General features: G+C 45.5%; 1 protein-coding gene across 3 annotated transcripts in view; it reads right to left on the bottom strand.

The window, feature by feature from the left end:
- Positions 1–1,305, bottom strand: part of LOC134357580 (coiled-coil domain-containing protein 192-like) — a 77,532-nt gene extending 76,227 nt beyond the window's left edge. For all 3 annotated transcript variants that reach the window (XM_063069207.1, XM_063069206.1, XM_063069205.1), the window contains exon 1: positions 1,188–1,305. In XM_063069207.1, the coding sequence (XP_062925277.1) occupies positions 1,188–1,285 (98 nt within the window). In that variant the 5' untranslated portion in view covers positions 1,286–1,305. The remainder of the gene's footprint in view (positions 1–1,187) is intronic.
- Between the last annotated feature and the right edge of the window lie 22,580 nt (positions 1,306–23,885).

A 23,885-nucleotide genomic window follows, 5' to 3' on the forward strand; every position in this document is an offset into this window, starting at 1 on the left:
CCAGTACTCACTGGAATTCAGAAGAGTGAGGGTGGATCTCATTGATACCTATTAAATGGTGAGAGGCCTCAGTAGAATGGATGTGGAGAGGATGTTGCCTATGGTGGGGGAGTCTAAGACCAGAGGACACAGCCTCAGAATAGAGGGATGTGCATTTAGAATGGAGACAAGGAGAAATTTCTTTAGCCAGAGAGTGGTGAATCTGTGGAATTCATTACCAAAAGCAGCTATGGAGGCCAAGTCACTGGGTAATATTTAAGGCAGAGGTTGATAGATTCTTGATTAGTCAGAGCATGAAGAAATACCGGATGAGGGCAGGAGATTGGGGCTGAGAGGGAAATGAATCAGCCATGATGAAATGGCAGAGCAGACTCGATGGGCCAAATGGCCTAATTCTGCTCCTATATCTTATGGTCAACACATCCACAAACAAAGACAGATCTGAGTAAAGCAACATTTAAGTGAGCCTGCACCCCAATCACACCCAAGTAAGCAGCTGAGCACATTAAGAGCTTTTTTTTCACACTTCTCTAGAATTTTATTTACATGCACCTTTCACATTAGCCATGTGTCTATCCACATACCTAGAAACTTTACCACTGACTCCTCTTTAAGAGATTTAATATATAACTTGAGAACCATTGTGGGCGTAATGTTCCTTTTAGAAAAAACAAATAACCTGAGTCTTTGCAACAGAAAATTTAAACTCCCACCGACGGCTCTATTCCTTTACCTCATGAATAGCTTTCTGCATTTTATAACTATATAATTTATATTCCTCCCTCTCTTCCACACTGCATTTTACGATGTCTGTCTGAGCCAACATTTAAGAACATGTCATTAATCATAACATTAAAAAGGAGTGAGCTACACACACTCCGTTGTGGAGTCCCATTCACTATCTCATAATCCTCTCAGAGAATGTTGTTCCACCTTAATTTGTATCTTTTGTACATAAAGAAACTTGAATCTACCATTCGACCATCATTTCCCATATTTTACAGTTTAAGCAGCATTTTTTGTATCCATAACATATCGTAAGCTTCCTCTACATCAAAGAAAACTGCTGCCACTGATTCTACACTAGAGATTTGCATTATCCGGTCGCTTTTATATTTATCTCAATCCATCAAAGTAACTTTCCACTGAGCCCCAATCGAGAAAGGGGCCGTGCTGAAATGTATTACCTGTGCACTTCTAGACGTGTGACGCTGTTTGACACACGTTCCTTTTTATCAGGTTTAACCGATATCACTTTAACTTGCCCGCTGACTGCATTCCCCATCTGCCCGCTGCCTGTTGCCGTCCATAGCACCGCACTCACTGCCAAGCGCATGCGTGAGTGCTCGCCGCAGCCACCTTTGTTTATTGCTACAGAGCGTTGCCCGGCAACAGGAATGACCTCAACACTTCCTGCAGGGATCGCTCCCTCGGTCGTTCCCTCGTCCACCCGTCCACCCCCACTAATCACTCTCCTCGCCCCTCTCCCTGCCGGCGGCCAAAGTGCCTACTCGCCTCCATTCAGGGCCCTAAAGAGTCCTTCCAGGTGTGGACACCTGCTAATCTGCTGGGGTCGTCTCTCGTGTCCGGGTCTCCCGACACGGCCCCCTCTGCATCGGTGAGACCGTCGGCAACTGCGGCACCGCTTTGTCGAGCACCTCCGCTCCAGCCGCCAAAAGCGGAATTTCTCGGCAGCCAAACATTTTAAATCCTATTCCCGTTCCGACGTGTCGGTCCATTGACTTTCAAGGACTCTCATCTCATATTCTCGATATTTATTGCTTATTTTATCTTATTATTTGTATTTGTACAATTTGTTGTCTTTTGTACACTGGTTGTCCGCCCTTTTGGTACGTTCTGTCATTGATCTATTGTGGTTATTGGATTTATTAAGTATGCCCGTAAGAAAATTAATCTCAGTGATATATATATACTCGGGTAATAAATTTCCTTTGCACTTAAACTTTGATGGCCTCCTACCACGACGAGACTGTTTTCAGGGTGGAGGAGCATGACATCATATTCCGTTCGGGTAGCCTCCAGCCTGTGGCATGAATATCAATTTCTCCTTCAGGTAAAAAAAATCCCTTCTCGCTTTCTTCTATTCCCCACCCTGGCCTCTTACATCTTCTCACGTGCCTATCGGCGCAGCCTGCTGCCGCACCCTCTTTCCTTTCTACATAGTCCACTCTCCTCTCCTATCAGATTCCTTTTGTCACCAGCTCTTTATCTTTCCTACCTACCGGGCTTCACCTATCACCGTCTAGCTAGCCTCCTTCCCCTCCCTCCACCTTTTTATTCGGGCGTCTTCTCCCTTCCTTTCCAGGCCTGAAGAAGGGTCTCGTTTCGAAACATTGATTTCAATTGATTCTACTTGACCTGCTGAGTTCCTTCAGCATTTTGTATGTACAGTATTGCTTTGAATTTCCAGCATCTGCAGAATTGCTCCTGTTTTGGAACGAAAGTCTCCGCACAGCGGTGATATCATCGGTCAATAATTACGCGTCCCAAGGGCTCCCTCTGTTGGAAGCTTTAAGTATCTCTTCGCCCCGGAGCTGGTCGCAAAAGGAGCTGGAGGGCAAACGAGATTATTGTTTTACTTGATACTATCTGATGGAAAAGTGAAGACCACTCTTAGCATCATAAAATGATTGAGCTTAGAAGGAAACTGTTAAACCTGTCTCTTACTAGCTCTTACTAGCTGTTCCTTCAGTTAGTCCTGACGAAGGGTCTCGGCCCGAAACATCGACTGTACCTCTTCCTAGAGATGCTGCCTGGCCTGCTGCATTCACTGGCAACTTTGATGTGTGTTGCTTTTCTTAAATGGGGTAACACACTCAAAATACTGGAGGAATTCAGCAGGTCAGGCAGCATCTATGAAAAGGAATGAAGTCCTTCCTTATTCTCAGCCAAAGCCCTTCATTAGGGCTTTCTTAAATAGAATACCTAAATAGATTCACTTACCACTGGAGTATTGTATTATTCTATCTCCATCATGGACACTTACAATGCCTTCTACATCAATAACAGAGATGGGAATAGCCACCTATTCCTTCAAAACTGCCCTGCCATTCTCTATCTCAATACCACATCCCTGCTCTCATGTCTAATGTATTTTGTATCTAGCAATTTTTCTAACATTCTGAATAAATTCACCATATGGTCTCGGTTTTTCACATGCTCCCTAAATTTGAGCCTATTCTCCACTCTCTTAATCCAATCATTAGATTAGATTCAACTTTATTGTCATTGTGCCAAGTACAGATACAAAGCCAATGAAATGCAGTTAATATCTAACCAGAAATGCAAAGAATAGTGTTATTTACAAAATAACTGGGAATAAGCAGTAAGTGCTACAGCACACAAATATAAAAGTACTGAGACAGTACGATACGGATGCAATACTGCTTAGCGCTGTGATGTGAGGTTCAGCAGGGTCACAGCCTCAGGGAAGAAGCTCTTCCTGTGCCTGCTGGTGCGGGAGCAGAGGCTCCTGTAGCACCTACTGGATGGGAGGAGAGTAAAAAGTCCATGGTTAGGGTGAGATGCATCCTTGATAATGTCTTTCACCCTGCCCAGGCAGCGTTTATGGTAGATGTTCTCAATGGTGGACAATTAGCTGCCGATAATCCACTGGGCAGTTTTCACCACACACTGGAGTGCTTTGCGGTCCGATACAGGACAATTGCCATACCACACTGAGGTGCAGTTGGTGAGTATGCTCTCAATGGTACAGCGGTAAAAGTCCATCAGTATCCTGGGACAGAGGTGAGCTTTCTTGATGCTCCACAGGAAATAAAGGTGCTGTTGTGCCTTTTTGATCAGGATGGAGGAGTTCAGGGACCAGGTGAGATCCTCAGAAATGTGGACACCAAGGAATTTGAAGCTTGATACACACTCCACTACAGCTCCATTGATTCTGCTCTCCTTACGTTATTTGACATGATGACCTGGATGAGAAAGTGGAAGGGTGGGTTCATCGGCTAGCAGATGACAAAAAGTTTGGTGGTATTATGGATAATGTAAAAAGTAGTCGTAGGTTAAACTAGGACATTGACAGGATGGAGAGCTAGCCTAAGGAGTGGCAAATAGAGTTCAATCCAGGAAAGTGTAAAGTGATACACTTTGGAAGGGTGAACATGAAGGCAGAGTACAGGGTTATTGGCAAGATTCTTAGCGGTGTGGAAGAACAATAGGACCTTGGGGTCTATAGAGCTCTCCAAGTTGCCGCACAAGTTGATAGGGTGGTTAAGAAGGTGTATAGTCTTTATTAGTCGAGGGACTGAGTTCACAAGTCACAAGTTAATGTTGCAGCTCTATGAAACACTGGTTAGCCCACACATGGAATATCATGTTCAGTTCCGCTCACCTCATTATGAGATGGAGGTGAAAGCTTTAGAGAGGGTGCAGGGGAGATTTACCAGGAAGCTGCCTGGACGAGAGAGCACGTCTTATGAGGACAGGTTGAGTAAGCTAGGGCTTTTCTCTTTGGAGCGGAGGGAATGAGAGTTCATTTGATAGAGGTGTATAAGATGAGAAGAAGCACAGGGTGACAGCCAGAGACTTCCTCCCAGGGTGTAAATGGCTAATGTGAAGGGTTATATTTTTAAGGTGATTGGAGGAAAGAATTAGGGGAGATGTCAGAAATAGGTTCTTTACACAGAGAGTGGTGGTGCATGGAACACGTTGCCAGGGTGGTAGTCAAGCCAGATACATTAGGAATATTTAAAAGTTTCTTAGATTGGCACATGAAAGAAATAAAAATGGAGGGCTGTGTGGGAGGGAAGGGTTAGATTAATTTTGGAGTAGGTTAAAAAAGTCAGCGCAATATCATGGGCCGAAGGGCCTGTACTCTTCTATGTTCTTTGTTTTCAACATGATTCTTCAATCTGATTGATTATGTTGTCATTTGTCATGTTTGCAGAGGTTGTGGTATACTTATAAAGGGTGAGGCTTGACAGGAATTTCAAGTTTCTGGTCGGGTGTAAATATCTTAACGCCATTTTTTTTCACCACTTTCCAGAACTACGGTCCATATTGTTTATCCTATCTTTGTTCCTCTTTTTGATTCAAAGATTATTTTCCTGTCTTGTCCTGGATTTTGTTTTTCATCGCTAGTAATTTTCCAAGTTTCTTTATAATTCATTCAACAGTATTTTCTTCCAACTTCGTTCCTCTCTTGTTTTTCATTTGATTATTTTGTTTTCTCTCTTTGCTGTGTGTCTCCTCCCTTTGGCTTTTCCTTTCTCTATTTTTAATTTCTTCCTTCCTGCCATCTGTTGTTCTGATAGGATGCTAAAGATGGAACAAGAAAGTATTAGTGGCTTGTGGCTAAGTGTGGGATTGTTTTTCTAAATGTATCTCATGTTTATAGCTAGGTAAACAATAACTTACATCTAACAGTGGAAAATATCCCAAGATATGTAACAGGTGCAAAGCAGGTAAAAATTTCTCCAAGTTAAGAAGGGGATGTAACTTGGTTTATGTCTGAAGGTGGAGAGGTGTAAAGGTTTAGAAAGGTAGTTCCTGCATACAGAAGTTACATGGCAATCACAGAGAGAGTGCCACAATGGCTCACTGAATTGTTTCCTGGAATGAGAACCCTGTTGATAGAGCAGAATGGGTCTATATTCTCCGGATTTAGAAGTGAATTATGATCTCATTGAAATATATGCATAATCACATCTCACGGACTTGACAGAGTAAATGGATATGCTGTAACATGAACAAAGTCACAGGACAGACACTGAAGCTGGTGGATCTAGAAGTGTTTATTTAACAAAAACAAGCAACCGGCATCATATTGAGACACTCTTGGAGGAAGAGGCCTCTTGACCTAATATTACATGACATTTTTATGTGCTAAAGGTCAAAGGTAACAGCAGGACAATTCTATTGTTGCAATGTATCTACAATGCTTCCTTTGAATTACATATGATTTTCATACACCTCCTTCTTCACACACACATTCCAGACACGCGAAATTAATGTTAATCGGCACTGTCTGGTTTGCAGTCAACTCCAGTCCACAGCTTCCGGAAAACTATTGTACAGGGCTGCATTTTAAATTCTATCTACAGAATTCATGTCTGAAGATTGGTTGCTGTTGAACTCTAACTCTGTTATATACTCTAACTCCAGAATATGCCCTAACAGGAAAATGCTTTCATTTCTGGGACCATGGTCTAAAAAAGTGGGGTCGGACATTTATCACCAAAATGAGAAGCGGATTTCACTTAGAAAATTGTGAATGTTTTGAGTTTTCTATCCAGAGTGATGTGAGTGATAAATTGTTGGAAAGGTTCAAGGCCAGGGTAAGTAATATCTTTGGTCACGGGGAGCAAAAGGAAATGCAGAAATCACAATCAATGTGGAATTGTATCTTTAATGTTAAATCCTAAATTAACGCAGGTTTGATGAGCAATTTTGTCAATTAGAGTACTTTGAAGTACAGTTCTGTGATGGTTATTGAAATAAAGGTTGCAGGGATAGGAAATGTTAAGCTTTGGGTGGATTTGAACTCACAGTGAGATTACAGCTCTCTTAAGCAGACAAAGTCCAATATGGATGAACTACTGTATTTTAATCTCATCAGCATAATAACTTTAATGCAAGTTTATAAATTAAATGCTGATTATAATAACTTAACTAATTACCATAGAAACGCAGGAAACTGCAGATACTGGAATCTGGAGTGAAAAAGAAAATAGAAGATGCTGGAGAATCTCAGCAAGTTCCTTTTAGCAGTACATTTTTTAATAAATTACTTTTATCAGGGAACATATGTGACACTTACCCACTTTTCCAGAAATCCCAGAAGACAAAAATACATATACCATACAATGCCTGACAAAATTAATCTCTAGGTTATAGAAAGAACAAGAAAAATGTTCATTTACCTAATCTACATGAAAATTAGACCAATGCTACTTTGATTTTGAAACTCTAAAGACTCTGTAGGTCTCTCCAGTATCAACATGGTCATTTCTGACAATTTTAGCTGATGACAAATTTCTGTTCTGGACTTTGTTTTCCAATATAAAAAACAAAGATCACAAGTGGGCAATGTAACTCTCCTTTCTCCTTTTTAATCAAATAGCTTGTCAATCAGCAGGTATTCAAAATGAAAATGATTTGAAATGAACCTACATTAAAATACTTATTGTTGTGGGTTTGCAGCAATTGGGAAGCATAACTTCACATGTACTCTTAAAAAAACTTGGACAGGATAAGAATTATCAAGTTCATGTGGAGTATTTGGACTTTTAAACAGTCTTCAACACTGAAAATTAAAGTTTAAAGTTCAAAGTGAATTTGTTATTTAAGTACATATACTTCATGTCACCTTGAGATTCATTTTCTTGCTATCATTCACAGTAGATTAGAGAAATGCAATAGAATAAACAAACAAACAGATAGATAAATAAATAAATTACGAGTTGTAGAGTCCTTGAATCAAAATTAAAGCGCATAGTCTTTGGATGGTAAGGTGGTGTGAATTGAAGACTGATTAGCTGACAGAAAAAGTGTAGGAATAAACATGTCATTTTCATATTGTAAGATTGTTACTATTGGGATATCACAGGAATTGGTGTGGCCCAAGCTGTGCACAATATATACCAAGGTTTTGGATTTGAGTAGTACGTCATAATCGGCTTCTTTAACTAAAATGAAAAGAAAAGCAGAGAATTTTTTGAAAGGTCAGAGTCTGAAAAGTCTGTGCTCACACTGGGTGTTATAATGCACATGTCACTGAAAGTTAACAAAAAGACATGGCAAATCTAATACAAGAATATTTGGATACAAAAAATGTCATAGATCTTAATCCAATGACATAGAGTCCCAACAAGAGCATATCTGGAATATTATATACGGATCTAGATGCCATATATAGGAGAGAGCATTCTGCAAAGGTATGAGAGAGGTAAACTGAAGACCTGGATAGGACGTACATAGAGAGGATATTCCATTAGTAGGAACATCTAGAATTTGAGGGCATAGCCTCAGAGTAAAGGGACATCCATTTAAAACAAAGATGAGAAGGAATTTCTTCAGCAAGAAGGTGATAAATCATCTTTGGAAGATGGCTGTGGAGGCCAAGTTATTTTGTGTACTTAAGGCAGAGATTTATAGATTCTTGATTGGTTAAGGGGGAGGGGTTAAGCGTTACAGGAAGAGGGCAGGGGAAAAGGCTGAAAATAATTTAGCCATAATTTAATAGTGGACCAGACTTGATGGGCTGAATGGCGTAGTTTTGCTCCTATATCTTAATGATCTTATGCTGCTTTCATTGAAAAGTACAAAACCCTTAAGGGCTGAACAGAGATGTGGAGATAATATTTCCCCCAGCCTGAGTATCTTGTATTAAGGACTGATGTCTTTTAAGAAGAATACAAGCTTTTAGGACAGAGATAGGAAACCTCTGGTTAGAAAGCAGAAGCTAGCATACCAACATCATTCTCTGAGCATACTCAAAACAGGGACCGATAGATATTTTGATTTCAATATTTTGATATAAGGAGGAGAAGATGGCGACGCGATGAAGCGTGCGCAGCCTCTCCGGTGAAAATGATATTGTATTTGTTAAATAGGGTACCATGCACATTTCTGATTTGATGGAGACAGCCGTGAGAAGCATGGAGGAACATCTGGAGAAACTTCTGAGATGCCCAGTTCACTACCGCTGCTACTGTACGATCGAGAATCTTCAGAGGGAAGGCCCCAAAATCCTTGGCTTTGCCTGCTGCTGGCGGCCGGGGCTGGAGTCGAAGCGCTCGGCAGAGATGGTGCTTGGTACTTGGTGTCAGAGAGCTGGTCGGAGGCTCGAAATTTTCGGACAACTCAGAGTCAGACTGTGGTCGGGCATGGAAGGGAGAGTTTTCTTCCTTCTCCCGTCTGCGTAAGATGTGGGACTTTCGAGAGACTTTGAACTTTTTTTACCATGCCCATGGCCTGTTCTTCATCAAGTTATGGTATTGCTTGCACTGTTGTAACTGTATGTTATAATTATGTGGTTTTTGTCAGTGTTTCAGTCTTGGTCTGTCCTGTGTTTCTGTGATATCGCACCGGAGGAATATTGTATCACTTCTTACTACATGCGTTACTAAATGACAATAAAAGAGGACTGCGTGTCTTCATAATCTAATAATCTAATCTGATAATCTAGTAATGTGAATCAAGTGATTTGGTTTTGGTGAAGGAAATCTGGTTTAAGGTAAATAATTAGGCATGCTCTTACTGAATGACAGACTGGGAATGAGAGTCCAAAAATGTACTCCTATTTCTACTTCTTACGTTCTTATAAAGCAAGCCTTGCATACAGAAACAAGCTACCTGCCTATATTGGGCCTAGGCATCAGGGGCTCCATCTTCTTCTAGACAGATGTTTTTTTTAAGAACCTGCACACCTTCACACACAATCCTATCCTCAAGCATTGCCAATTCTGTTAGGGGTCTTCTGGAACATAACAATTATAGTCAAAATCAGAATCAGAATTAGGTTTATTGTCACTGACATACATCATGAAATTTTGAGTTTTGTGGCAGCAGTAGAGTGCAAGACATAACAGTTACTATAAGTTACAAAAAAAATGCAAAAGAGGTCTAACGAGGTAGTGTCTATGTATTTGTGGACTGTTCAGAAATCTGATGGTGGAGGGGAAGGAGCTGTTCCTAAATCATTGAGTGTGTGTCTTTTGGCCCCTGTACCTCCTCCCTGAAGGTAGTAATAGAAGAGGGCAAGTGAGGGCCCTTAATGATGAATGCCACTTCCTTGTGGAACTGCCGCTTGAAGTCCTCGATGGTGGGAGGGTTGTACCCTCGATAGTGGGAGGGTTGGACCCTCGATAGTGGGAGGGTTGGACCCTCGATAGTGGGAGGGTTGTGCCCTCAATGGTTAGAGGATTGGACCCTCGATAGTGGGAGAGTTGTGCCCTCAATGGTGGGAGGGTTGACCCTCGATAGTGGGAGGGTTGTACCCTCGATAGTGGGAGAGTTGTGCCCTCAATGGTTAGAGGGTTGGACCCTCAATAGTGGGAGAGTTGTGCCCTCGATGGTGGGAGGGTTGGACCCTCGATAGTGGGAGAGTTGTGCCCTCAATGGTGGGAGAGTTGTGCCCTCGATGGTGGGAGGATTGGACCCTCGATAGTGGGAGAGTTGTGCCCTCGATGGTGGGAGGGTTGTACCCTCGATAGTGGGAGGGTTGGACCCTCAATGGTGGGAGAGTTGTGCCCTCGATGGTGGGAGGGTTGTACCCTCGATAGTGGGAGGGTTGGACCCTCAATGGTGGGAGAGTTGTGCCCTCGATGGTGGGAGGGTTGGACCCTCGATAGTGGGAGAGTTGTGCCCTCAATGGTGGGAGGGTTGACCCTCGATGGTGGGAGGGTTGTACCCTCAATGGTTAGAGGATTGGACCCTCGATAGTGGGAGAGTTGTGCCCTCAATGGTGGGAGGGTTGACCCTCGATAGTGGGAGGGTTGTACCCTCGATAGTGGGAGAGTTGTGCCCTCAATGGTTAGAGGGTTGGACCCTCAATAGTGGGAGAGTTGTGCCCTCGATGGTGGGAGGGTTGGACCCTCGATAGTGGGAGAGTTGTGCCCTCAATGGTGGGAGAGTTGTGCCCTCGATGGTGGGAGGATTGGACCCTCGATAGTGGGAGAGTTGTGCCCTCGATGGTGGGAGGGTTGTACCCTCGATAGTGGGAGGGTTGGACCCTCAATGGTGGGAGAGTTGTGCCCTCGATGGTGGGAGGGTTGTACCCTCGATAGTGGGAGGGTTGGACCCTCAATGGTGGGAGAGTTGTGCCCTCGATGGTGGGAGGGTTGGACCCTCGATAGTGGGAGAGTTGTGCCCTCAATGGTGGGAGGGTTGACCCTCGATGGTGGGAGGGTTGTACCCTCGATAGTGGGAGGGTTGGACCCTCGATAGTGGGAGAGTTGTGCCCTTGATGGTGGGAGGGTTGTACCCTCGATAGTGGGAGGGTTGTACCCTCAATGGTGGGAGAGTTGTGCCCTCGATGGTGGGAAGATTGGACCCTCGATAGTGGGAGAGTTGTGCCCTCAATAGTGGGAGAGTTGTGCCCTCAATGGTGGGAGGGCTGACCCTCGATGGTGGGAGGGTTGTACCCTCGATAGTGGGAGGGTTGGATCCTCGATAGTGGGAGAGTTGGATCCTCGATAGTGGGAGAGTTGTGCCCTCGATGGTGGGAGGGTTGTACCCTCGATAGTGGGAGGGTTGGACCCTCAATGGTGGGAGAGTTGTGCCCTCGATGGTGGGAAATTGGACCCTCGATAGTGGGAGAGTTGTGCCCTCAATGGTGGGAGGGCTGACCCTCGATGGTGGGAGGGTTGTGCCCTCGATAGTGGGAGGGTTGTACCCATGATGTAGCTGACTGGGTCTACAACTCCCTGCAGCCTCTTGAGATCTTTCACATTGGAGCCTCCATACCAGACAGTGATATAACTAGTCACTGCACATCTATATAATCAGCAAGTCCATTGGTGAGATCCCAAATTTCATCAAACTCCTAATGAAGTATAGCCTCTGGCATGCCTTCATCATGGTTGTTTCTATGTACTGGGCCCAAGATAAATCTTTGTGATTATCTCCTGTAATCATCACCCAACATCCCTTGACCTACAACTACCCAACCATCACACCAGTTTATGTCCCTTCCTCCACCATGTCCACATCAGTATCCAGTTGCTGCACTTTGACCCTGTAATCAAGTTCTCAAGCCACAAAGTCCCTCATTAAAAAGTCCCTCATTAACCCTATTCTACACCTCAAGTCATTTCCTTCATCAACTTCACTTCCTGCAATGCTGAGATATTTGGAGGAAGGAAACTTTTTCCAGTTTCTTTATGCCAGATTGACTTGATGAAATACAACACATTGGGCCTTATGCACAGATAGTGTATTATTACCTAGAGATCTCTCTCAAAGCCAGAGAACACCCTCACAGTGCTATTGTAACATACTTTTCCGGGCACATTAAATTCGTAGGCAATGTGGATAACAATGAAAGATTTATAAATAATGCCTATAATACTCCAATTTAAGTTTTCTTGCAGTTGCAAACAAGTAAACATTCTAAAATAAAGAATTCATCATTCATCAACTGTAACCCATAATGTAGCAGAATTAAAAATAACATCTAGCTATTTAAAGCTACTAATTTCTGGATTAAAATCAATTTAGGTCCATATACATAGAACAACAACCTCAGCAGATTGTTTATTTTTATGAAGAGAACATATCTGGATATGGAAGTGCATTGTAAATTACAACCTGTTATCCTCAGCTGTTGACTGCTAAGGTCACGTTTCAATGGTAATGCCATTTAAGTGTGTGTTGTTAGTGGTGCCATCAGTATTGCACTGTCCCACAATATTTCAAATATTGCATATGATCCAAGATAACCACAGAATGTGTGGTAGCAAGGACCCCTGTCATTCCGAGAAGCATATTTTTGTGGTTGCTTGGAACGGTTTAATTGTTGCTAATTGTGGCAATGCTTCCTGTTATATTTTTGGTCATCTTTAGGTCTAGATTTCCCTCTGCATTTTTTCCTATTATTCAGGATTCAGGATTGCTTAATGTTATTTCCAGTACACAAGTGTAAAGGAGAATGAAGTAATTGTTACTCCAGATCTAATGCAGCACAAAAATAACAAAATAAAATAAAGAACAGAATAATAATGTAGGAAAATATAATGGGTGACAGATGACACATATTGTTCATAATAGAAACTGTTCTATATACTGTAATTCATAAACACTATCATTGAGTTGTTGTGTTCACTCTAAGAGACATAGGACATAGAAATTTACAGTACATTACAGGCCCTTCAGCCCACAATGTTGTGCTGACCATGTAACCCACTCTAGAAACTGCCTAGAATTTCCCTACCACATAACCCTTTATTTTCCTAAGCTCCGTGTACCTATCTAGGAGTCTCTGAAAAGACACTACCATATCTGCCTCCACCACCGTCACCTGCAGTGCATTCCATGCACCCACCACTCTCTGTGTGACAAACTTATCCCTGACATCCCCTCTGCACCTACTTCCAAGCACTTTAAAACTGTGCCCCCTTGTGTCAGCCATTTCGGCCCTGGAAGGAGCCTCTGGCTATCAACACGATCAATGCCTCTCATCGTCTTATACACCTCTCATCCTCCATCACTCCAAGGAGAAAAGACCTAGTTCACTCAACCTATTCTCATTAAGGTACGCCCTCCAATCCAGGCAACATCCTTGTAAATCTCCTCTGCACTCTTTCTATAGTACCCGCATCCTTCCTGTAGTGAGGTGACCACAACTGAACAGAGTACTCCAAGTGGGGTCTGACCAAGGTCTTATATAGCTGTAACATTACCTCACGGCTCTTGAACTCAATTCCACGGTTGATGAAGCCCAACACACCTTATGCCTTCTTAACAACACTGTCAATCTGCGCAGCATCTTTGTGTGTCCTATAGACACAGAGCCCGTCCTATGGAAGGTGTCTGACGTAATGATATCAGTGTAAAGCAACTGCTTTTGCTTTGTTTGTAATGGAAGTAAAGGACTGCAGCTTTTGTTAAGCACATGAGACAACTCTCACATGTTTTATTCACAAAATCTGTTGCAATGGACGAGATGAACCCAAATGCAGGACACAGGCATGGAGATTGAGTTAGGATGCAGACGCGGGCGTGAGCGTTGAATGGAAAACAGGAGGGAGTGCAGGAAAGCAGGAGGCAGGCAGAACTTATCTTGACATGGAGCATAGAAGTGAAAACGGCAGACAAAACTTTTCTTAGCACAGAGAGACGGAGTTACACAGGTAAACCTCGGTGCTGAAGTAAAACTTAGAATACTTATCTTGACACGGAGAGACTGAGTTTCACAGGTAAATCGCGGTACTGAAGCAAAACTTAGAACACACAATCCTAAGCGGCCAGGAAGCGTTAATTACCACACTGGCAAAACCAACAATCTGGCAATTAGTGGGTGCAAAGCCAGGGTTCTTATGCCGCAGGTCTTGATGAAAACCAGGTGTGTCGCCATCAAAGGGAATTAGGAGAAAATGGGGAATTAACGGTCGGGACCATGACAAAATCCTACATTGGTGACCCCAATGCTCTTGGATGATTCCAGATTTACTCAATGAAACGTCGACCAATGCAGTCACTCTGAAACTAACGGAATTTTGGGAGCACCATGCTACCCACATGGTTTGCACAGGCAGAAGCCCAGTTCATGCTGTAAGAGATCACTGCAGACATTACCAAATTTTACTTCATTGTAGCATCACTATGTAGTTCCACTGCAGCCTGAGCGGTGAGTTTACTAGAATACCCACCTGCACATGATAAACATGTCACTCTGAAAACTCCTATGATAGACTTGGAATGTCTGAGTCTGAGTATGCCAAACGGTTGCTCTCCTTGCCTGACCTGGCTGATGATAGGCCTTCAGAACAAATGAACCACATGCTGTCTCTCCGGGGCAATCACCATCCTTATTTTATTTTTAAAGAACTCTTTATGCAGACAAAGGCCTGATCAAGTTCACACAGCCGTTGCTAATGTACCCATGAAGGACTATAGGGAGCTTGCTAAAATGGCTGATAGTCTACACTCAGTCAGGCAGAGATGCATCGTTCCTCCTTCTTTCCCTGTCTCAATAAGCCCTGTCGGCAGACTCACACCCGTGGCTCTGAACCAGACAACACCAGGTCCATGTTTCTACCATGCAATCTTCGGCACGAGCACCAAGAAGAGTTGGCCACTATGCAGCTTCGACAGTGCCAGTGCATTGGGACATTGGAGATCTGTGAACACTATGGGTCCCAGCTACCAGGGTTGTATATTATTTATTATGGACACCCTTTCAGGGCGATGCTTCCTGGGTGACACGGGCGCTCGAGTGAGTCTGGTGCCAGCATCGCCCAAGTGAGTCTGGTGCCAGCATCACCCATTGATTATAAAGCACAGGGCGACAGATCCTCGCTGGAGGCTGCCTACGGCAGTAGGATCCGGACTTACAGGATACGCCACGTGATGCTCTGGTTCAGTGGTCAATACTGCACATGGGACTTTTGCCTTGGCTAAAGTTGCTAGACCTCTGCTCAGCAGGGATTTCCTGCATGCCAAAGGACTGTTAGTAGAACTTAAGAACTGCTGGTTTGTGGACGCAAAAGACCTTGTGTCAGAAATTCTGCAAATGTGGAAATCCAAGGCAACACACACAAAATGCTGGAGGAATTCAGCAGGTCAGGCAGCATCCATGGAAATAAATAAACAGTCCACATTTTGGGCCAAGACCCTTCTTCAGGACTTTGGATCGTTGCACTGTCTCCTCAGTAATTTCCACATGACGACTGTCTAGCGCATGTATCACCACATGTGAATTTTACTCGCCTGCTGAGTGAATTCCCAAACCTCACCAAGCCCACATATTCCATGACATCACAAAGCATGTGGTCGAGCACCACATTTCCACAAGTAGCTCAACGATCCACATCCCTGCACATAGATTGGTCTCAGAAAGGCTGGCCAGCACGAAGCCTACGTTTGCTGAAGTGGAAATGCTTGGCACTATATGCAGGTCAAATAGCCCTTGGGCTTCACCCTCCACAATGTCCCTAAGCCCGATGGTGGTTGCCGTCCATACAGCAATTACCGCCACTTTGACACAGCCACCAATCCCAATCATTACCCGGTCCCACATATTCAAGACTTTTCAGCACACTTGACTAGAAAGAAAAATTTTTAAAAAAATAGACAGTCAGGGACTAACACCAGGTGCCTGTGTGCACTGAGGACGTTCCCAAAACTGCTGTTATAATCATATTTGGCTTATTTGCATACCTGTGCATGTGGTTTGGGCTGAAAAATGCAGTACAGACTTTACAGCGACTCATGCGCTGTCAAAAACTTAAAGATTTTCTTTATGTTTACCTGGATGACATACTTGTCACCAGCACATCCAAAACCAAACACTTATCACAACTCTGCACACTTTTCAAGTCCTAAAGTCAACATGGGTTGATTATTAACCCCACTAAAAGCCATTTTGGGTTATCTACTATTGACTTTCTCGGCCACCGCATTTCCGCAGAAGATGCAACTACCTGCCATCAAAGGTCGTCGCCGTTAAGGACTATACACTGCCTGCACTACCAAAGCTCTGCAAGAGTTTTTAGGTGTGGCGAATTTCTCTCACCATTTCATTCCATGAGATGCCGAACTTATGCTCCCTTTGTATAGTTCCCTTAGAGGCACTGTCCCTAATCACCTCTAATCACCATCCCTAATCGCCTGCTGAAGTGGTCAGTGGACATAACCAGAGCACTTGATGACACCGAATGAGCTCTTTCAAACACGACCTTACTGATGCACCCACTCCTCAACACACCTATAGCCAGCATTACTGACACCTCAGACTATGGTTTGGCTGCTGTGCACAAATAGTTGGTTGGGGGCGTGTAGCAGCTGCCCGCCTTCTTCATCTGGCAGCTCCGCTCCCCTGAGGGGACGTACAGCGTATTTAACCACGAGCTTCTCGATCTCCATCTGGCCATCCGCCATTTTCATTTTCTACTGCATTCATTGACCACAAACCCCTCGGACATGCAATGACCCAAGTGTCAGACCCTTGGTCTGCACGGCAGCAGCACTACCTGGCCTCCATTTCAGAATTCGTGGCTGACATGCAGCACATTGAAAGGAAAAATAATGCTGTGGCTGATAGCCACTCATGACCCACCATCGAAGTCATACACAATGGGATTGACCAAGCCATCATAGCAGTCAACCAAGCTAGCAACCCAGGGGTCCAGGCTTAGAGGACAACAGTCACGGGCCTGCAGTTGGCCAACATCAGGTTCGGGGACACAGAAGTTTCTCTCCTATGCAATGTCTCAACCGGTCACCCTCGCCCCTTAGTGCCTGCAAACTGGAGGCATACTGTCCTGACTCCAGTCACGGCCTCTCACATCTGGGCAGGAAGGCTTCACAGAAACTGGTTGCTTTAAAGTTTGTGTAGCACCCCCTTAGGAAGGACGTGCCAGACTGGACTGCAGCCTGTATTGTGTGTCAGTGGGCAAAAAATTAATTGTCACATTCAGGCGCCATCGGCACCTTTCAAAGTCCCTGGGCAATGGTTTGACCACATCAATGTGGAGCTGGTTGGTCCTCTACCCGCTTCCTGTGGTTTCATGTATCTCTTTACCATGATGGACCGTAGCACCAGGTGGCCAGAGGTTGTCCCTCCAGCATCAACGACAGCTGCGAACGTGGTTCAGATGTTTATCAACACCTGGCTCACTCGGTTCATCACCCCATCTGATATTGCTTCCGATCACGGCCCCCAATTCATATCAGACCCCTGGACCACATGGCCCGGAACCTTGGCATCGCACCATGGTGTATAACCCGCAGTCCAATGGCCTGTGTGAGCAGTTTCATCGTTCCTTAAAGCCTGCTCTGAGGACCTTCCTGATGAATGAGTGTTGGCACAATTGCCTCCTGTGGCTCTTTCTGGGGCTCAGAATGGCTTCAAAACAGGACCTGCAGTCCTCTGCAGTAGAGTGCGTGTGCTGGAAGACTTTATTCCTGAGGCCATGACTGCCTGGTCAGTAATTCAGCAGTGCTCCACCTTCTTCAGTAAACTCAATTCTTTTTTTCACCTACTGCTACTTCCCATCATGGTGTACAGCAGTCTTGGGTTCCAGCTGACCTGTATTCTATCCGGTTCGTTTTTGTCCACCATGATGCGCATCAACGTCCCCTTAAACCCCCTTACAATAAACCTTTCTGTGTTTTGGAACGGGGTGAAAACACTTCTATTGTAGATAGGAAGGGTAAACCTGAATGTACTTCTGGCCCAGAAACTGGTCCAGCAAGACCTGAATTCAGGCATGACCATATGTGTGGACGAGCGAGAGGCACCTGCTGTTACTCTAACCAAGGACCTGAGTTGGGTGGCCTGTGTGAGCTCCAGACAGTCTCACCATGCTGATTTTGGTGAATTCTTGGGGGAGCCTGTGTAGGGTAATGTAATGGCTGACAGCTGACACATATTGTTCATAATAGGAACTGTTCTGCATAAATCACAAACACAGTCATTGAGTTGTGTTCACTTTGAGTCAGTGTCTGACATCCATGTCAGGCGACTGCTTTTGGTTTGTTCACAATGGAAGTAAAGTGCTGCGGCTTTTGTTAAGCACATAAAATGACTCTCATATATTTTATTCACAAAATCCTACTGTGAGGGGATCCTGGAGTGCCCCTATTAACTGTTTGGACAGAGACATTTATCATTGATGGTTTGTTTGGAAAGGAGAGAGAGAGACAGAGTTATTTACCACCGATATGTTGCTTTTGGAAAAGAGAGAGAGAGAGAGAGAGAGAGAGAGACAAAGATTAACAGTGGACTGTCACTTTAAGGCATTGGAAGTAACTTTGGATTTCTACTGAGTTTGGAGTTGGAGACAGCACCGAGCAGCTCGAAAGTTGCTATGGTGACCGAAGGCAGTGTTATTTAATGGACACTCGATGTTATGATTTTCAGCACATCGTTGATGTTACTTTCAAGAACTTGTTGCCTGCTTGCACTCCTTTACAGACAAAGGAAGGAGGGACTCTTTGAATAACAGGTGATGCTCAGCCTGGTGAAATAAATGGGAGGTCAGATGGTACAGACCTCAGACACATGTTCTGGACACTGATTGAGCATTGTTGTGCCCGCAGAGAAAGTGGGTTTTGGAGGATCGATCAGGCGGATCGATCCAAATTGCTATTCCAACGGTGAAGAAGGGGTTGACTGGTGGGAGGTTGTCTATGTGTCCACCCTCGACTGGGTGATAGCTCCACCACAGAAGACCGGTCCCCTGGTTAAAGTCACAGTCGGTGACTTGTAAAAGATTTCGGAGGACAGCGAGAAGATCGATGGCATCAGCTCACCTGAAGACTCAACTCACTCTCTCTCTCTCTCTCTCTCTCTCTCTCTCCATCACTACTCAACTGAATACCACAAACTGAACTGAACTGAACTTTACTCAACATCGTAAGACTGTATCTTTTTACCCCTAGACCTAAAGAAGCTTGGTTTTTCATACATATATATTCCACACTTACTTTTATATATAATCATTGCTAACCTGTTTGATTTATTTACATTTATATTACTGTATTGCGTAGTTACTAATGAATATTATTAGTTTAGCAATACAAGACTCCAAAGTGTTTTCCATCTCTGCTGGTTCTTTATCCCCGTCACGGGGTCTGTGACACTACAATAATAAAAATCACAATAAATATAAATCCATAAAATAGCTTATATACATAGATAGATTGTACAGTATGTTCATAATGTGACACAAGACTGTACATAAGGTGACTGACAGGAAATGATAAAGCAGTGGTAGAGTTAGTGGGTGGAGGTGTTGATCAGCCTTACTGTTTGGGGAAACTATCTGCTTTTGAGTTGGGTAGCCTCCTCCCTGATGAGAGTGGGGTAAACAGTCCATGAGCAGGGTGGATGGGATCCTTCATGATGTTACTGGCACCTTTCTGTATATACGTATGTCCTTAACGGCAGGTAGGCAGGTGCTGGTGATGCATTCAGCAGTTTTGAACATTCCTGTCCTTCCTTTCCTGTTAGGGTGGTCAATAACAATCTGAATCTCCTTAACCTGTCACAGTCCCGGCCGTTAATTCCCCATTTTCTCCTAATTCCCTTTGATTGTGCCACGGTTCTGACCAATAATTCCCCATTTTCTCCTCATTCCCTTTGAGGATGGCACGCCTGGTTTTCAACAAGACCTACAGCACAAGAACCCCTGCTTTGCACCCACTAGTTGCCAGGTCGTTGGTTTTGCCAGTGTGGTAATTAACGCTTCCCGGCCACTTAGGATTGTATGTCCTAAGTTTTGCTTCAGTATCGAGATTTATCTGTGAAACTCGGTCTCTCCGTGTCAAGATCAGTTTTCTAAGTTCTACTCCAGTTCCGAGGTTTACCTGTGAAACCCAGTCTCTCCGTGTCAAGATAAATTCTGCCTGTCTCCTGCCTTCCTGCTCTCCCTCCTATTTGCCGTTCAACACTCATGCCCGCGTCTGCATCCTAACTAAATGTCTGTGCCTGTGTCCTGCGCTTGGGTTCGCCTCATTCGTTGCAACAGAACGATCTGGCCACTATGGACTCAGCGGACATGAATAACCTTCAACAAGCCCTCGCCAGCCAGGGTTCCCTACTGGGTCTGCACAACCAACTCCCCTGGGAGGTCATGGAGCACCTTCGTCCCCTGTCTGCTGATGTAACGAACATCGGTGACCAGGTGGACCGTGTATCTACTCATTTTACCCCATCCACTGCTGGGACCCTGTCTAACCAGCCCAGACAGCCTGTAGCGGCAACCCCCTACTTTTCAGCAACCCCCCCCCACCAAGAGAGCCTCGCGTACCTGAACCGGAGCACTATGCTGGGGATTTGGGGAAGTGCCGGGCCTTCCTTCTTCAGTGCTCCTTGGTGTTCGAACAGCAGTTGTCCACGTACTCCATGGATAAGTCCAAGATTGCTTACGTCGTGGGGTTGTTGCAAGGAAGTGCCTTAGCATGGGCCACAGCTGTTTGGGATAACCAACCTGATATCTGCTCTTCCTTCGCCACCTTTATCGCGGAAATGAGGAAGATCTTTGACCACCATGTCCATGGTAAAGATGCCGCCAAGTGTCTACTCACTCTCTGCCAGGGCTCACGCAGTGTTGCCGAATATTCCGTGGAGTTCCGGACGTTAGCAGCCGAATTGGGGTGGAACGATGAGGCACTCCAAGGAATATTTCAGAATGGTCTCAGTGACATGGTAAAAGACAAGTTGGCGGCAAGAGATGACACCGACAGCCTGGATTCCCTGATCTCCCTAGCCACCAGGTTGGACAATCGTCTCTGAGAACGTCATAAAGAAAGAACTGGTCGTCCACCGCCTTTGGCCACTCCTCGGCATTCATTACCACCTCCCGCAACAACAAGCACCTCTCCTCCTCCTGCTCCTAGAGTATCTCCCAGCCTGGCCGTTTCCACTGCCCCGGGAGAGAAACCCATGCAGCTGGGACAGAACCGCCTTTCCCCCACAGAACGACTACGGAGATTGAGAGCGAGTGAGTGTCTATATTGCAGCCAGTCCGGCCACTTCCGTGCTACCTGTCCCCTTCGGCCAAAAAGGGAAGACTCACCAGTGGAAAGGGGGACCCTGGTGAGCCAGACAGCATTTCCTTCCGTTCCCCGAACCCGGATGCAGCTTCCAGCTACTTTACGTTACAACAAACAGTCCCTGCCTCTGTCAGCTCCAGTAGACTCCGGTGCTGAGGGAAACCTTTTGGATGAAGACTTAGCTTTCTGGGCCAGAATTGCTTGTGAGCTGTTGAGTGCCCCCCCAGAAGCCCGGGTAATGGATGGTACACTACTGGCCCAAGTCACACACTGCACACCACCCTTGTCTCTCCTTCTCTCTGGGAACCATCGGGAACAGGTATGATTCAATTTAATTTCCACTCCTCAAGCTCCTATAGTTCTTGGTTACCCCTGGTTAAGCCGTCATAACCCCCACATTGACTGATCCACCAGAAGGATAGTCAGCTGGAGTTCGTTCTGTCACTCCACTTGTCTACAATCTGCCCTTTCCCCAGTGGAAGTCACCGCGACCTTGTCTGCCTCTGAACCCCCGACTTATCCAAGGTTCCAGCAGAGTATCACGATCTGGGAGAAGTGTTTAGCAAACAATGGGCTCTTTCCCTGCCTCCACATCACCCCATACGATTGCGCAATTGACCTTCTCCCCAGAGCCCCCCTACACACCAGTCAGCTGTGTAACCTGTCCCGACCAGAAAGGGAAGCAATGGAGGCTTACCTAAATGACTCTCTCGCGGCCGTCATCTTCCCCTGTAGGCGCAGGTTTCTTCTTTGTGGGGAAGAGAGACAGTTCACTGCACCCCTGCATTGATTACCATGGCCTGAATAGCATCACCATAAAGAGGAATTATCCACTGCCCCTTATCAACTCTGCTTTCGAGCCCCTTCATGGAGCCATCATTTTCTCTAAGTTGGACCTGCGGAGTGCCTATCACCTGGTCAGGATAAGGGAGGGAGATGAGTGGAAAACAGCTTTTAACACCCCTCTTGGTCATTTCAAATATCTGGTCATGCCATTTGGTCTCACCAATGCGCCGGCTATTTTCCAAGCCCTAGTAAACGATGTCCTCAGGGACTTTATTAACCGTTTCATTTTCGGTTATTTGGACAACATCCTAATCTTCTCCCACAGTCTTCAGGAACACACCCACCATGTCCGTCAGGTTCTTCAGAGGCTTTTGGAGAACAAGCTATTCGTTAAGGCAGAGAAGTACGAGTTCCACGTCCCTTCTGTCAGTTTCCTGGGGTACATCATTGAGAGTGGGCAAGTGAGGGCGGATCTCGAAAAGATCCGGGCGGTGGTGGAGTGGCCAAAACCCACGGCGCTCAAACTCCAGCGATTTCTGGGGTTCACAAACTTCTACCATCGCTTCATCAGGGATTACAGCCGGGTGGCAGCACCCCTTACTCAACTCACCTCTCCTGCGACCCCTTTTCACTGGACCCCCTAATCGGACTCAGCCTTCTCGGAGCTGAAGAGGTGTTTCACCTCTGCTCCCATCCTGGCCCAACCTGACCCCTCTCGTCAATTCATTGTGGAAGTCGACACCTCCCACTCTGGGGTGGGAGTGGTCCTCTCCCAATGCCCCGGCCCAGACCAGAAGCTCCATCCCTGCATCTTCTTCTCTCGTCAGCTATCCCCCACCGAACGGAACTACAACGTTAGGAACCGGGAGTTACTGCCCGTCAAACTCACTTTGGAGGAGCGGAGGCACTGGCTGGAGGGAGCTGAACATCCATTCATCGTCTGGACGGACCACAAAAACCTTGCATACATCCAAACCACCAAACGCCTAAATTCCCGCCAAGCCCGTTGGGCATTTTCTTTTGGCCGTTTCAGATTCACACTCACCTATCGTCCTGGCTCCAAGAACGGGAAGCCCGATGCACTCTCTCGTCAATACGTCTCTGAGGAGGGTCTTCTGAACCCCCAGACCATCCTTCCACCATCCTGTGTGGTGGCTGCCCTCAGCTGGGAGATCGAATCCATAGTCAAAGAGGCCCAACGGACTCAACCTGACCCAGGCAATGGACCCCCAATCACCTCTTCGTGCCTGATTTGGTTCGGTCTCGGGTTCTACAGTGGGGGCACACTTCTCGTTTCCCCTACCATCCCGGAATCAATCAAACTCTGTCCCTTCTGAGGAGACATTTCTGGTGGCCCACCATGGATGCTGACACTCACTCCTTCGTCTCTGCCTGTTCTGTGTGTGCCCGTGGAAAAGCCTTCCATTGACCACCTGCTGGTTGCTTTGTCCCCTACCTGTCCCTAGCCGTCCTTGGCCTCACATTGCTCTGGATTTCGTTACTGGACTACCCCCTTCACATGGTTACACTGCTGTACTCACCGTGGTGGACCTCTTCTCCAAAGCCGTGCACTTCGTAGCCCTTCCCAAACTCCCTCTTCGGTTGTCCATCAAAATCTGATGACAACGTCCACTCCTTCAACGGTGAGATCTTTGATGACTAGTGGTGGTGGTAGTGGTGGAAACCATGGCTGCATTTCTCCTGGCTCTCTTCTGCTGTCTTCTGGTTGTTCTTTCCACCTCCAGAATATGAATCCTGTCCCTACACAGCTGTCGCCAAATGGTACGGTCAGCAGCAACCTCCTCCAGGTCCTCGGGTCTGATCTTGCATTTCCTTAAAGCATTCTTCATCTGATCCTTATAGCGCTCTTCGGCCCACCAGCTGAGCATCGACCATGATGT

The sequence above is a fragment of the Mobula hypostoma genome, chromosome 16 (genome assembly GCF_963921235.1).
Source record: "Mobula hypostoma chromosome 16, sMobHyp1.1, whole genome shotgun sequence".
In the NCBI taxonomy this organism is placed as follows: Eukaryota; Metazoa; Chordata; class Chondrichthyes; order Myliobatiformes; family Myliobatidae; genus Mobula; species Mobula hypostoma.